Below are 15,697 nucleotides of genomic sequence, written 5' to 3' on the forward strand. Positions count from 1 at the left end.
TATGAGTGTTGGAATTTATATATAAATATATATATATAATGTATATTAATATATATATTATATATATTTATAATGGTATGAGTGTTGGAACTTATGAAATTCACTAGTTTATTCCCTCATACACATACTCACTAATATATGGAATACTTATCTGACAAGCATTTTCTGAGCAGTTGAGAATGTAGCAGTCCTTGGGTTCCGCAGCTTATTATCTTGATCTAGGACCAACTGGTTAGTCATTTAAAACTTAAAATCCTTACTTGTAAAATGAGAATCCTAGTAATTGTTAGAGAACTAGGTCAGACTATCTTGAAAGTGTCTTCTATTGTTCAGCTAATAGTGACTACTTAGTAAAAATTTATTATTACTCTTGTAATCATTAGCATCTGGTCCAGTGCTTCTCAAACTGTCCTGTGCATTCACTTCACCTGGGTATCTTGCTGACCTGTAGATACCTATATGTACAGTGTCTACTGCTAGTTCTAAGAATTGAAGTCTGCCTTTCTCAGCAGCACTCAGGTGATGCAGATGTTTCTGCCCTACTACATTTTGAGTAGCAAGACTCTGGCATGGGGCCTTTACTTGGATCAGCACAGGTGGTTAAATTTGTAGCCTTCTTGCTAGTGACAGTTATGTTTTTGAGAGTAATTTGGTGATAATTACTGCAACGTATGATAAAGCTTGGGTTTTCTACATGTCTGTTCTTACCTCATTTGGTTGTATACCATTTGGAAGAGAATGATTACTAATTTATGAAATGTTCCCACATCTCAGCCAGGTCTTGGGGCATCTTTGCATTTCTTCACTTGGGACATGGCAAGAGAGACATGTCTTCTTAATAATCTTGTATGGTAAACTGTTATTATGATAGAATTGTTCTTTTTGGTCATACACACTACTTGCAGAAGATGAGAATGAAAAACTTTTAGCAGGATTTTTAAACATCTTAGAAATGATGTAATATGTGGGGAATGGGAATTAACCATATAAAACAAAAAATTTTGGCATTTTGTATTAACTCCAAGTAGCAAATATATAGCAAATAGAATGCTCATATGTGAATCGAATATGGCAAGTTTCTTCTTTAGTAATGTTTTAAATATGAAGTTTGTTTTCAATATCTGGCTGTAAGAACCTTTTCTTATCTAGGTAATAAAATGGGAACAAAGTAATTGAATTAAAAGAATACTCAAGGTGTATCTAATGGGAACTGACTTTTGCTTTCAAACTCTTTTTATTGAAGGAACTGGCTTACCGAAGGGAGATGGTGAGGGCTGATTTAATTAACAAAAGAGTTGGAATCAGGTATGCCTTGAAAACTTCATTTATTTGTTTATTGTTGGAGAGGATTCAAAAGCAAAATACACAGAGGCTATTGAACTTTTCCCGAAGGAATTCTTGGAGAGGCTTTTGATATCTTTGAGACTAAGTTTCATTTAGAATGTTAACTTTATTAGGAGGTCTAATTGAACTTAAAAGGAAAGATTACTATTTCAGCATATTTTAAAAGAAAATGTGGACACTTTTTTTTTTTTTTTTGGTCTGTCGTGGGGCCTGAACTCTGGGCCTGGGCGCTATCCCTCAGTTCTTCAGCTCAAGGCTGTAGTGCTCAACCACTTGAGCCAGAGCACCACTTCCAACTTTTTTCTGCTTATGTGGTGCTGAGGAATCAAACCCAGACCTTATGCATGCAAGGCAAGCACTCTACTGCTGAGCCACCTTCCCAGCCCTGTGAACACATTTTATATAATCTAATGAAGTTTATGATTTGTACATTTCTTTTTCAGAGAAACTCCACAAAATCTTGCCAAACTTCTGACCAGGATGTACTTAAAGTCGGAAGTCATAGGTGATGGCAATCAGATTGAGATTGAAATTCCACCGACCAGAGCCGACATTATCCATGCATGTGATATTGTAGAAGATGCAGCTATTGCTTATGGATATAACAATATTCAGATGGCTCTCCCCAAAACATATACCATAGCTAATCAAGTAAGATTGCACCCTTAAGTAAACACTCCTTATTGTTAGAAACTGATTATTGAATGCCAGGAAGGCTTTGAGAAAAACAGAACATAAGAATTAGGCAGTATTTGGACATGCTTTGCTATGGGAAACATTTGCTATGGGGAGGATACAAAACAGATGCCCAGATGATTGGACTGAGTTGAAAACCTGAGATGACTGGTTCTTTGAAGAAAGACAGGTTTTGAGTGTGGAGTCCTTGTTGAGTCTCTAAATTTGAGATGCTTTTTTTCAACTTGGGCTGGAAGGAAAAGGCTGTGTGTGTGTATGTGTGCGCACGTCTGTAGAAGTACATGAAATTATGGCAATGTATATGTGTGTGTCATATTAGCATTATGTTAGTAAGGGGAGAAAGGGTACTTTCCTTTTAATGGTATTTTCTGTATAAATCTTTTCCCTTTCCCCTTTTCCCTTTTTTCTCTTCTTGAACTCAGGGCCTGGGTGCTGTCTCTGAGCTTTTTTAGCTCAAGGCTAGTGCTCCACCATTTGAGTCACAGCTCCACTTTCAGCTTTTTAATGGTGAATTGGCTTTTTAAAAAATATATATTTTATTGTTATTGTAGAGGTGATATACAGAGGGCTTACAGTTACATGAGTCAAGTAATGAGTACATTTCTTTTTAAACTTTGTCTACCCTTCCCTTGCTCTTTCCCAGTTTTCCCCTTCCATCCTCACCCTCAAGATGTAGCATTCATTTTCCACATAGTGTCTAGTGAATATGACTGCTATATTTGTTCACTCTTTGTTGTACCTTTTGTACCTTTTAGTTGCTTCCCCCTTCCCCTCCCAAAAATAAACTATCAATAAAGACAAAGGAAAAAGACAACAAAAACAGCAACAACAAAATCTCTTGTTTCCTTTTCTTTGAGTTCATTTCCTATAATATTATTTTATATATGATCATATGCACATAGCTATTAAACCTTTGTGATCTTTCTCCTATGTATATCCTCCTTTGGTCTCATTGTATGAATGTCCAAAGACGTATAATTTATTATGTCCAAGTGTATTTTTTGTAACTACGCAGTATGTTTACTTGTAGACTTATAGGCACATTCTACTTACCACAAATGAGAGAAACTATGCAAACCTTTGTTTCTTTGGGTCCGGTCTTGGGGCCTGAACTCTGGGCCTGGGCGCTGTCCCTCAGCTCTTCAGCTCAAGGCTAGCGCTCTACCACTTGAGCCACAAGGCCACTTCCGGCTTTTTTTTTTCTGCTTATGTGATGCTGAGGAATCGAACCCAGGCCTCAAGCATGCCAAGGCAAGTGCTCTATCACTGAGCCACCTTCCCAGCCCACCTTTGTTTCTTTGGATCTGGCTTACTTCACTTATAATATAATTTTTTCTAAGTCTTTTCATTTTCTTATGAATGGTACAATATCATTCTTTTGATGGAAGTGTAGAATTCCATTGTGTATATATACCACATTTTCTTGATCCATTCATCCACTGAGAGGCATCTGGATTGATTCCATATCTTGGATGTGGTAAAAAAAAAACTGCAATGAACATAAAATGCTGGTCACTTTAGTGTGACGTTATTTGTGTTCTATTGGATAAATGCCCAGGAGCTACAGCTCTACTTTAGCCTTTTAATGGTTAATTGGCCTGCCTGCCTGCCTGCCTGAGTTCCTTCCTGCCTGCCTTCCTGCCTTACTCTCTCCCTCCCTCCCTCCCTTCCTTGCTTCTTTCCTTCCTTCCTTCCTTCCTTCCATCCTTCCACAAGGTTTTATTGAAGGGTACTGGTAGCTAATGACTATAATCATAGCTACTCAGGAATCTTGAGATCTGAGGATTATGGTTCAAAGCCAGCCAGGACAAGAAAAGTCCATGAGACTTGTATTTCTGTTACCTACTAAAAAGCCAGAAGTAACATTTTATAATTATAGCTCAAATGATATAGTGCTAGTCTTGGTCAAAGAGTCAGTGCCCACATCCTGAGTTCAAGCCCCAATGTATGCACACACACATGTTTAATTAATGTAAAATAGTGATTTTTTTTTTTTTAATTTTCAGTTTCCTCTTAACAAGTTAACAGAACTCCTTCGGGTTGATGTGGCAGCTGCTGGATTCACTGAAGCACTCACCTTTGCTTTGGTATGCCTTAAATGTACTTTTTCTATTTAGCACATTATTAGTTTCTCAAGTGTTTTTTCTTTAATTTCTTATGAGTTTATAAAATCTAGACTACTGAAATTTCCAGATCCTCCAAGAAAAAATTGTTCATCAAGATTATATTTCTGCTAAAGAATGTGAAACATTTCCTGTATAGTCAAAAAAGTATGGAGACATAAAAATATGTCTCTCGTGACAGATGACCAAATGTTTTATAGTTTGAAATAAGTGTTGAAAGTTCACGGTGGAGTTCATAACCAAATTTATTGTTAGAATATTTGGTCTTAATTTGGTTGTGACTTTGCCCACTAGAGGCCGCCCTGGTTGAGGACATGGGGACTGTTCCACATTATTTCTCTGTCTTTGAACATGTTCATAAACATTTGTTTTGAGTTGAAAAGCTGACATAAAAGACCTAAATCAGGAAACGAATTTTATTATAAAATAAGAAGGAAATCTCCCTCCCCCACCAGATTGACCATTTGAAATAATAAAATGTGTATGTAATTTGTAGTTTTTTCCTTCTTGCTGAGCATTACTGAACCTACAATGCATTTATTAAGTATATCAGTAAGTTTCAGCTTACTGATCTATGGAAGGAACTACTACTGGCAACTACCAGCACCCACACTTCACTCCCACCCCTGAAATTCTTCACCTGGTAGAGGATTTTAAGGGACTGTCTAGGTTTCCTAAATTCAGCTTTGCTTTTTCTAATTCAGAAATCATTTATTCATACTGTTATGGACTAGACACTATACTAGTGAGGATGCCTGAAACTGAGCCAAGATCAGTGATAACATTTTCACAGACAATAGGAGAACCATAACTAGAATTCTGGCCTTTGGATTCTTAGAACCATTCTTTACCACTGTTTTGTGTTGCTCATGCTTGGCGTACAGCACTGTCATTCATGGATGTACATGTACACTTCCATTTGTAAGCACTCACAATTTTATCTAAAGTGTAATATAAAGAATAGTGTTGGATTTTTTTGTGTCTGATACTAGGATTTGAACTCAGGGCCAGGCACTTATAGGCAGCTGTTCTACCACTCAAGCCATGCCCTCAGCCATAGAGTTGAAAGAATGTATGTAGCATATAGCCATGAATACATTCTCATTTTGATAGATTCAGAACAAAGGTAGTCATTATTGATGCCTCCAGTTTTGCCCAAGAGAGATGGCCAATCATTTCTTAAAAGGTGGTCAGTCCTTGACTTTCCAAATATAAGCAGTTCACATTTCATTGCTGTGATTTTTTTTTTTTTTTTTTGTATCTCTTTATGGCTCAGTTTGAAGACAATATACCTAGTTTAGTCTTACTAAAAGAAAACTATCCATAAAAATTATGGACTTCATTTGCTTTTTTATATTAATGTTCACATATATATTAATATTTAAAAACATCTTCTTTCCCATGTCCTAATTACTACCACTTTAGTATTGCTTAATTTAAATGGTTTTTATCCTTTTCCCATCTACATGGTAAATCATAAATCATTCAGATATACAGTTTCATTGCCATCTATCTGTGGCACCCTTCCCTTTTGCATGGTGTTCTCTTTGAGAGTGGCTCGTACTATGTAAATTGCATTTTAAAATTCATTGTTTGCCTTCTATCTAAATCTTGTTATGTAAAGTGTGCTGTGGGAAAATGCTTATTTCTAGTGCTGTGCTGTGTCCCTTTCTGCCACCATTGTAGGCCAGGGAACCCTGCCCTGTTCTATCTGAATGTGGCTTCAGGATCTTAACAGAGGAATATGGCAAGGATCACCAGAGCTGGCACTGGTATAAAATAAGTTGATGTATCTACTTCAGTTATTCTTCATCATTTTAAAAAAGTGATGGAGTTGGGCGCCAGTGGCTCACGCCTGTAATCCTAGCCACTCGGGAGGCTGAGATCTGAGGATCACGGTTCAAAGCCCAAGCAGAAAAGTCCGTGAGACTCTTATCTCCAATAAACCACTTAGAAAACCGGAAGTGGCACCGTGGCTCAAGTGGAAGAGCAATTGCGTTGAACTGAAGAGCTCAAGGACAGTGCCCAGACACAGAGTTCGAGCCCCACAATCGACAAAAAATACATAAATAAAAAAGTGGTGGAAAGGCCAACTAGTCCATAAAGACTACCTTTAGAGCCTCATAGGAGCAAGATTGCCCTAACTCTGGAAAACAGTCTAGGAATCTTAATATACTAATATTTTCATGTTAGGTCTTCAAGTTTGTTTTTTTTAAAGTGGCATCAGTATATGCAGTAATTATCATCAGTAATGATTTGTTGACATCATGTTTGTAGACTATCTTCTTTTGGTCTCTTACTGCCAGGCGCTGTGCATATATATAATGTCTTTATTACATTCTTTATTAGGTTTTCATGCTTAGTGAATTTATTTCTATAACTTCTGGTTTCTGGACAGGGGAGACAGATGTTCGATTTGTAGTGGGTAGTGGATTAACAGTTTTTTGTTGCTAGGAGCCTCAGCAAGCATGTTCAGGAAAGATACAATAGAATATGGGCTGAGTTCAGGCTTTGAATTCTCTAAGTCCTGCCATCCTACTATAACCCCAGATAGATTAAGAAGAATAACATTGGTACTGAAACTAGAAAAACAGAAGGGAGAGAGAATTTTGACTGGACCATTAGGATATTTTCATGAGATAAGTGGAAGATAGGTTAAGTAGAGCCTTGGAGAGTGGCATCTGTTGGGCTAGAAAAGTGTTGAAGTCTAGGGGATATAGAGAATCAGGAATTGGACTGGGAAGATGAGCAGGAGTTCATGTAGGAAGGCCCTGGGTTTAGTCACACTATTTTGTACACACACAAATGAAATTTTTACTTTGCCTTCATATTGTGGATAGAACTCCAAGTAAGAGAGCTATTAATGTTACACTACAGCTTCTTTAGACTTGAAACTGATAAATTACGAATTATGGAAGTTAGTAACCTAAGTTCTTAGCTTATGGTTATTAACCTTGCTGAGTTTTAAGGTTAAATGTAGTCATTTCTTTTCCATATCTACCTATTTTGTCTGTACTTCTTAGTGTTCCCAAGAAGATATTGCTGATAAACTTGGTTTGGATATTTCTGCAACAAAGGCAGTCCACATAAGTAATCCTAAAACAGCTGAATTTCAGGTAAGAATTTATGTAAGAATTTAGATTAAAACAGAGTTAGCACATGAGTTAGGAAATCTCTCTTCATTTAAAACATATTTAATGGCACAGTCTTAGAGCTTCGATAGGATTATATGTTATGTGCTTTCCTATTTTTGTTTGTTTTTGTGATTGTTCATATAAGCTAGGTCTTTATACACTTTAGGCCGACACTACTACTGAGCTATATCCCAAACCTCCTTGAAAGAATCTTTAAATTAAAAAATAAGTTTTTCTTGATGAACTTCATAGTTCTTGTTTATTTTTCCAAGGCATACTTGCTGTGTAGTATAGGCTGGCCTTGAATGTGTGTGATTGCCTGCCTCTTCCTCTGGAGGAAGAGATTGTAGGCATGACATCACACCTGGCCTGTAAATTAGTTCTTGTATGTTTTATACTATCTGGCCTAGTCTCTCTTACCTGAACTTCCATTTCATAATTGTGTTTTCACATAAGCTGTCAGATTTCATCTCTTTACCATTCATTTGTAATAAATGAAACAGAACGTGTTCTTTGAGCCTCCATAAGTCATTCTACTTTGAAAGCAGTCATGACATCAGCTCTTGATTGTATTGTCTGTAGCTTTTGTAGTTGTTGCAGTCCCTTGGCAGCTTCCTGCAGAGTTTAGGGATATTTAAATGAGAACATTTCTGAAATAGTAAATAGTGAATGACTTGTTACAGACTGAGGCATTAACTATAAAGAGATAGCATCTCAAGTTCTATCTTTGCTTACTAACAAGAGCTGTGCCTCTTGTATTCTGCTTTTCTACTGTATATAAATTTTCTAGAGTATGTAAATATCTTCTAGAATCCAGGAGAATCTTAAAACTGGAAGAATCTGCTTTTAAATATTGTTAAATATTGGGGCTGGGAAGGTGGCTCAGTGGTAGAGTGCTTGACTTGCATTCATGAGGCCCTGTGTTCGGTTCCTCAGCCCCACATAAGCAGAAAAAGTCGGAAGTGGTGCTGTGGCCCAAGTGGTAGAGCACTAGCCTTGAGCTGAAGAGCTGAGGGACAGCGCCCAGGCCCAGAGTTCAGGCCCCATGTACTGACAAAAAGAAAGTATATATTGTTAAATATTATTATAAGTAATATCTCAGTTCAGATTTGAGAGACAATTTCTTAGGACCTATGTTAATATAGGGGGCTGGATTAGTTAAAAAAATTTTAAAGTTCTGAAAATGTTTAAATTTTAAGATTCTAAGTTTTATTGTAGAACTGTGTATTAATGTGGAAAATTAGAAGTAGACTAATTTGCATGGAGTGATTTTCATTAAAACTTAATGAACTTTTATTTGATTATTTGGTTTAGCATAAAGAATCAATATTCCTGCATAAAATTCATTCGAGATGAAACTGTCTTTTAGACGTAGCAGATTCTATATTTACTTCTGCTTTACCACCACTACTTATATGACTAACAGACATTTATGGTTAATTACATGTGAAGTTGTTTTCTTTTGCATAACTCTTAACTTTGTACTTTCTTCCAATAGGTAAGAGAATAAGCAAGAAAAACATTGTAAAATTTCATTGCATATTAAATATTAGTACATAGTACATGAATGTGAAAAGAGAACTATATATATATACACATATATACGTACATGTCTCCATATATATGTGATGGGCTTCCTTATGCCGTCTTCATATATGAATATGTAAATGAGTATATTTTAATTCAAAAATAAAATTTAAATGATTACTATTTTTGTAAGCAGAGTTATGGAATCAATTTTGGTTTACACAATAAATTTATTATTACAAGTGTAGAACCTAGAAGTTGGAGATCAGACTTCAGGGTGGTCAGATTCTGCTGAGGACTCTAACCTGGGTTCAAATTAAGTCTCTTAATCTACAGTCAATCCCGACCCCCTCCCCCCCATACTCTTTCTGTCTCCTGTATGTTGAAGATATGATAAAAAGCTTTAAACTAGGGCATTTGTTCTGTAGAATCCCCATAATTACAACTTAAGATTCTGCTGAATATATTCCAGTTGCTTATTTCTGGTACCCTATTAGATCTAGAAGCTTGGTCAGGTTCAAGCATACACACACACACACACACACACACACACAAAATGTTTTTCTGTGTGTACACACACACACACACACACACACACACACACACACGTATGTTTTTCTGTGTGTAGTGCCAACTTGAACTTGAGGCCTGGCCACTGTCCCCTGTCACTTGACCTATAGTTCCATTTCCAGCTTTTTGGTAGTTTACTGGAGATAAGAGTCTCACAAACTTTTCTGTCTGGACTAGCTTCAAACCATTTTCCTCAGATCTCAGCCTCCTAAGTAGCTATTATTATAGGCATGAGTCACTGGTGCCTGGCTTAGGCATTACTTTTTTGTATTGTTGATGCTTTTAAATTAACCACATAAGGCTTATCGATAAATAAACTGAAAGGTTAGGTGCAGTGGCTCACTTCTGTCATCCCAGCTATGGAGGAGTAAGAGATTGAAAGGATCATAGTTCAGAGCCAGCCTGGACAAAGTTAGTGAGACTTCTGTCTAAACAAATAAGCTGGACATAGTGATTCATTCCAGTAATCTGAATTATGTTAGGGACTGTAGGGAGCTGGATTTTGTTCCCAAATCAGCCTAGTGAAAAGCATGAGACCCTATGAAATCCTAGTGAAAAGTATGAGACCCTATGAATCAGTGAACGACTGGGGTATGGGGTCATGGTTAAACAGTAAAATTCTTGAGGCTCTCGGTTCAAACCCCAGTACCACCAAAAATAAAAAAGATTAAGTAAGCTGAAAAAAAAAATTCTCTTCAAAAGTAGCTTTATTATATTCTAATAAGTTAAACATTTTTTAAAATCTTTTACCCATGGCAGATATATTTCCAGCCTCTCAAAAGATGCCTAAACCTGAATCCTACATGTATTGTTTTTAACTGTGGTAGTTATATATGAATGAGGCACGGTAAGACCTTAATTATAATGATAGGTAAAATAGAACAATTATAACAATTTCCTGTAATAAAACTTACACAGATGTAGTCCCTCTGTCCTAGAGTGTCTTACTTTACTATAGATCTTAGCAGCCTCATAGTATGGTTTTTCTCTTAAGTTTGGAATTTTTACGTTCTTGCGTAAAGGAAGCCTTTCTGTTTGGCATGTCTGAGTTATAGCACTACTCTTGTACTTTGAGCCATTAGTGAGTAAAAGAAGTTATGTGAGTATAAGCCCTTTGACACTGCCTAATAACTGATAACTGACAGCCAATGGCCAGTCATGCAGCATACGTTGTAGATTTGCTAGTGGCTAATTCATACCTTTGCTTGGATGGAGTGAGGATGAGAGACCTTAACAATACTACTCCATTTAAAACTTTGGAATTGCTTCTGGAATTTTCTGTTTAATATTTTCTGACTGCAGTTGACCATGGATAGCTGAAGTTATAGAAGAAACAGAGAGAGGAGCTGTTTCTGTTCCTGTGATAATTGGGCACTTTGCCTCTAGCGGGGAAAGTGAGCAGTAGTTGAGAAAGCCTAACTGCAGCTTTCCAAGGGCAGGAGAGATGTTCTTTCTTTTTCAGCACTCTATCCAGCAAATCTTTCTGGAACTTATTGATAGCTTTGGGTGCTAACTAGGAGGCCTGTGTTTCTCTGGTGGGCAGGGCTGATGTCTGGAGGAGTAAGTTAGCCACACAAGAATGTGGAAATAAAGTACAAGTGGGAGCCCTAGGTGGAATTGGGGTGCTGAGTCAGGGAGCCGCAGGCAGATTGTATCACACCATATAAAGCATATGTTTTGTTCAAAATTGAATGGAAAGCTATTGGGACTTTTGAGCTGGGGAATTACGTGATCTGACTTTGGTGTTGAAGAACTATGTAACATAAGAGGGAGAATGGATGAAGATTAGCCAGCCTAAGAAGCTCAGGCTAATGGTGCATGGAGTCTCTACAGAAATAACAATTGTGTCACCCCTGTTCATAAGCACTCTGTTAACATGGTGTGCTGGGAGCCAATGTATAGTGTAAAGTGAGAAATTATTTACAGATAAAAGCAGCGATGTGTTGCTCTTTTGTTTTTGAAGAACTGAGATGTGCATTTCTTGTAACAGTAAGGATGAAATTAATGTACATGTCTTCCTGTTTCCCTTAATAAATAACAAGCTGAGAACTGGTTGCAGCCTGCTCATAGCAGCTGTATGCTTTAATGCTTTATATATTTGTCTTCTGTTTTCCTCATTGTCCTCACTTACATTTACATTTTTTATAGTCTTGGCTTTTCCCCCCACATTTTTTATGAATTATAAGTCAGGTTATGAATATATTTCTTTTTGGATAGTGTCTCCCCTTCCTTCACTCTCTCCCAGTTTTTCTCTCCTATCTCCACCCACAAGTTGTATAGTTCATTTTCATTGTAGTGTCTAATGAGTACCACTGCTACAGGTCTTGGCTTTTGATTTGATTAATTTTTATTTAATTTATTTAAATTAATTTATGAAAATATACATATCAAATATTGAAAGCCAATTTTATTTATTATTGTGAAAATACTGTACAGAGGGGTTACAATTACATGGGCAAGATAATGAGTAAATTTCTTATCAAGCATTGTATCCTCCTCCTTTGTTTCCCAATTTTAATTTTTAAAATGATAAGTAATCCCTAGGTCAGACTAATTTAAGTTATATTTTGTATGACTGTACTGGAAAATATTTTCAGTTCTTCTAGTGACTGGAATTGAATTTTAAAGTGACTTGGATATTTTAGGCATTGATTTTTCCCAGAAGGGCATTCCTTTGAAGTCCAGGAGTGTTTTTGCTTTGTCTCCCTCCAGCACAGTGTGCCTGTATGCTTCCTGTTTGGTCAGTGCAGTGTCGTGTCTTTTCCTGCAGGTGGCGCGAACTACCCTCCTTCCTGGTCTCCTGAAGACCATAGCGGCAAATAGGAAGATGCCCCTTCCTCTGAAACTCTTTGAAATTTCTGACATTGTAGTGAAAGATTCTAGCAAAGGTAAGAATGAATCACCTTTCATTTGCACACTTTTTTTAAGTTTTTAAGTAGAGAAAATAGTCGAATTTATTCCTGTGAATGGAGCACCTAACTTCAGTAGTTCAGGCTTTTTTCTTTTTCCATCCATATTCTTGCCAACCCCCTCAGATAATTTTAAGGTAAATGTGAGACAGATTATCATTTTGTCAGTACATACCTTAGTTTATACTTTTAACATCTGTAGTCCTACCTACTCAGGAGGCTGAGATCTGAGGATCATGGTTCAAAGCCAGCCTGGACAGGAAAGTCTGTGAGACTTTTACCTCCAGTTAACCACTAGAATACTGGAAGTGGCCCTGTGGCTCAAGTGGTAGAGCTGAAGAGCTCAGGGATAGCATCCAGACCCAGAGTTCAAGATCCACAACCACAAAAAAAAAAAAAAATTGCACCTGAGTTCTACCATTTTTGTTGTTCATTTGTTTTTAATGGATCATTATTACACCTTACTATCATCAAATATCTTAGGATTTCAATTTCCCCACTTGTTTCATAAACGTATTTTTATGGTTGATTTTTGTTGTTGTTGTTTGATTTTTTTGGGTGCAGATTGTATTGGAACTTGAACTCTCCTTAGCTTTTCTTGCTCATGGCTAGTCCTCTATCACTTGAGCTATACTTCCGATCCTGTTTGATTTATCTAAATAACTCTAGTAATGCCAGGTTTCAGTTGATATGTCTTTCTATGAATGGAAATCACATTTTCACAAAGAATTTGAAGATCCTGATTTAAATTTACTCACTTGAAGGTGGGGCACTGGTGGCTCATGCCTGTATAGCTGCTCAAGAGGTTGAAATCTAAGGATCATGGTTCAAAGCCAGCCTGAGCAAACAATGCCTGAGACTTACCTCCAGCTAACTAGCAAAATGTCAGAAATGAAGGTGTGGCTCAAGTGGTAGAACTTTATTCTTGAGTAAAAAAGCTAAATCAGAATATGAGGCCTTGAGTTCAAGCCCCAGTATCAACATAAAAACAAAGCAAAACAAAACTTCAACTTGAATAGCCCCAGAGGGCTGGAATTGTAGCTCAGTGGTAAAGTATTTATTTAGTATATATAAGAGCGTAGGTTCAATCCCCAGCACCACAAAACAAACAAGCAAAAAGCAATGAGACACTTTCCTTTTTTTTTTTCCTTACATTGTATAAGTTGTATGCATATCATTATAACACACTTGATATCTTGGCATTCTAGTTGAGCTGTACCAGTAATAGTGAATGCATTTCACTGGTTTTGTTCCTTTTGAGTATCACTTGCACTTGTTAATATAGCAACACTAGAAATGCATTGGTTGTTTATTAACTGTGAGTATAGTGAGTAAATACACACTTGCCAAAGAAGTCTGTTTCATTCAAAGGCCATGGCGCAGACTCTAATGCATGGTTTGGACCTGCATGTGTAGAGGTCCCCTTATGAGCAGTGCCTCAGTGACTATGGCTGGCAGCTGTCCTTGGTTCTCAGGATTTTGTACCTACCATTCTGGCAGTGTTTATTCAGTGGTTCTTACTTCAGACTGAAAAATTGAGAATATGTTCCCTTGAATGGCAAGGAAAAGCAGAAACCTTTTCTTCAATTTTTTCTTTTTTTTTCTTATTATTTGTGGGACTTGAACTCAGGACCTAGGCACTGTCCCTGAACCTCTTTGTGCTCAAGGCTAGTGCTCTACCACTTGAGCCACAGTGCCACTTCCGGGTTTTGCATGGTTAATTGGAGCTAAAAGTCCCATGGAGACTTTACTGCCCAGGCTGGCTTTGAATCACAATCTTCAGATCTTAGCCTCCTGAGTAGCTAGGATTATAGGCATGAGTCACCTGTGCCTGACTCAATTCCTTTTGAAGGGGATTGAAAGCATCGTTCTTAACTATAAAAGTAGTCAGAAACTGTATCTTGGAAGTAGGTGTTGTGAGAATACTTTGACAGTAAACGTTTTGTTTAAGGTTTCCATCTCTTTTCCAGCAAATTGGAAAATTTAGATAGATAACTGGTAATATTCCCAGAGCTTCATAAAATATTGGACTTGGAGCTGGGGCCAGAATTTAGGTCTTGGTGCATATATTCTTAGAGATACAAGTTCATTTCAATATCAACCTGTAGAATGTTTTTGTGGGGTGGTGGTAAATCTATAATAGAAAGTGAAAAACATTTTTTTGTTTGTACCAGATGCAAATAGTTTTGAGGGTTCTTATGACTTGGGGCTGAGAATTTGTTACCTATGCCAATATTGGGTAACTTTGTTAACATTGACTTCAACCTTGGTTCTTTATGTTTTGTACTATTTTGATCCGTGATCTGCCAATATTTATAAGCAAAGGATTAGGTTAATTACATTACACTTCCCCCCAAATTTTGTTATGACCCTTTTGACAGTAGACATCTTCCATAATGCCAGGGTCTCTAAGAGCTCCATGGGTTGGGCATGCTCATGAGCAGGAGCTCAATGTCCAGAGAATGAGGATGACATGCACATGGAGGCCCTGCAATTGCTGAAAAGTTTGGCTATAGGCAGGGAGCACTGTATTACCTGCAATCCTGGGTAGAGGAGCCTGTGCTGTTTTCTTAATCTGTATGTTGAAAGGTCCTGGCACAGACTGGCCCCAAACTGTGTGTTTGGAAAGAATTCTTCTATTGAGATGTTGATCTTAAGTGCTAGTGCTGTCAGCCAATTTTTAACAAATGAAACCCAGGCTATGTACCTTTTTATTCAAAAGATTAACATTTCCTTTGAACCATTGCACTGTGGAGAAGAGTTCTTGTCTCCATAGCAGACCTTTGTTTCCCCCCTAGCCCATTTTCATTTGAAATGACTCTACTTTTACCACAATTCATTTCCATTTAATTCTACTTTTCCTCGTTGTCTTGTACTACTTTTTGTCAAAAATTACTTTGTGTCATATTGATAGGATTTAAACAATGAAGGCAATAAATGTGCTAGGTAAGTCTGTCATCTTGAAAACATAGGTTTGTTTTAATTTATTTGGAGTATGTTTTCTGTTTAGATGGGCCTGGATTTTATTTCATAGCAAAGACAGCTTTTCTAATGCAGTATTTAAAATATGTTTATGTGGGTTCCCTCCTATCATCAGAACTCTATAGAGAAGCAAATCAGCACCATAGTGTCCAGTGGTTGGCTTTGGGCAATTTATTTAGTATCTCTGTGGCTCAGTTTCTTAATGTATACAATGGCAATGGTGATGGCACTTTATTACACTTGTTATATGGATTGAATGAAATTGCCTCATAATAAGCAATGTTTGCTCTTGCTCTTACTGTTAAAGTATTAGTAGTCTCAGATACCTAGTATCTTGGATTATGGAATTTTTTCTACTAGAGTAACTTGAAAGCCTCTTCTGGCCATCAAAGTATTATGGTTGTTTTGGTGA

General features: G+C 37.1%; 1 protein-coding gene across 1 annotated transcript in view; it reads left to right on the forward strand.

The window, feature by feature from the left end:
• The window catches only part of Farsb (phenylalanyl-tRNA synthetase subunit beta), a 65,602-nt gene that overhangs the window by 21,081 nt on the left and 28,824 nt on the right, over window positions 1-15,697 (forward strand). The window contains exons 11-15 of the mRNA XM_042679121.1: window positions 1,244-1,305; window positions 1,788-1,995; window positions 4,047-4,127; window positions 7,187-7,279; window positions 12,165-12,282. Of these exons, the coding sequence (XP_042535055.1) occupies window positions 1,244-1,305; window positions 1,788-1,995; window positions 4,047-4,127; window positions 7,187-7,279; window positions 12,165-12,282 (562 nt within the window). The remainder of the gene's footprint in view (window positions 1-1,243; window positions 1,306-1,787; window positions 1,996-4,046; window positions 4,128-7,186; window positions 7,280-12,164; window positions 12,283-15,697) is intronic.

Source organism: Dipodomys spectabilis, unplaced genomic scaffold (genome assembly GCF_019054845.1).
Source record: "Dipodomys spectabilis isolate Male_0828 unplaced genomic scaffold, ASM1905484v1 ptg000051l, whole genome shotgun sequence".
Classification (NCBI taxonomy): domain Eukaryota; kingdom Metazoa; phylum Chordata; class Mammalia; order Rodentia; family Heteromyidae; genus Dipodomys; species Dipodomys spectabilis.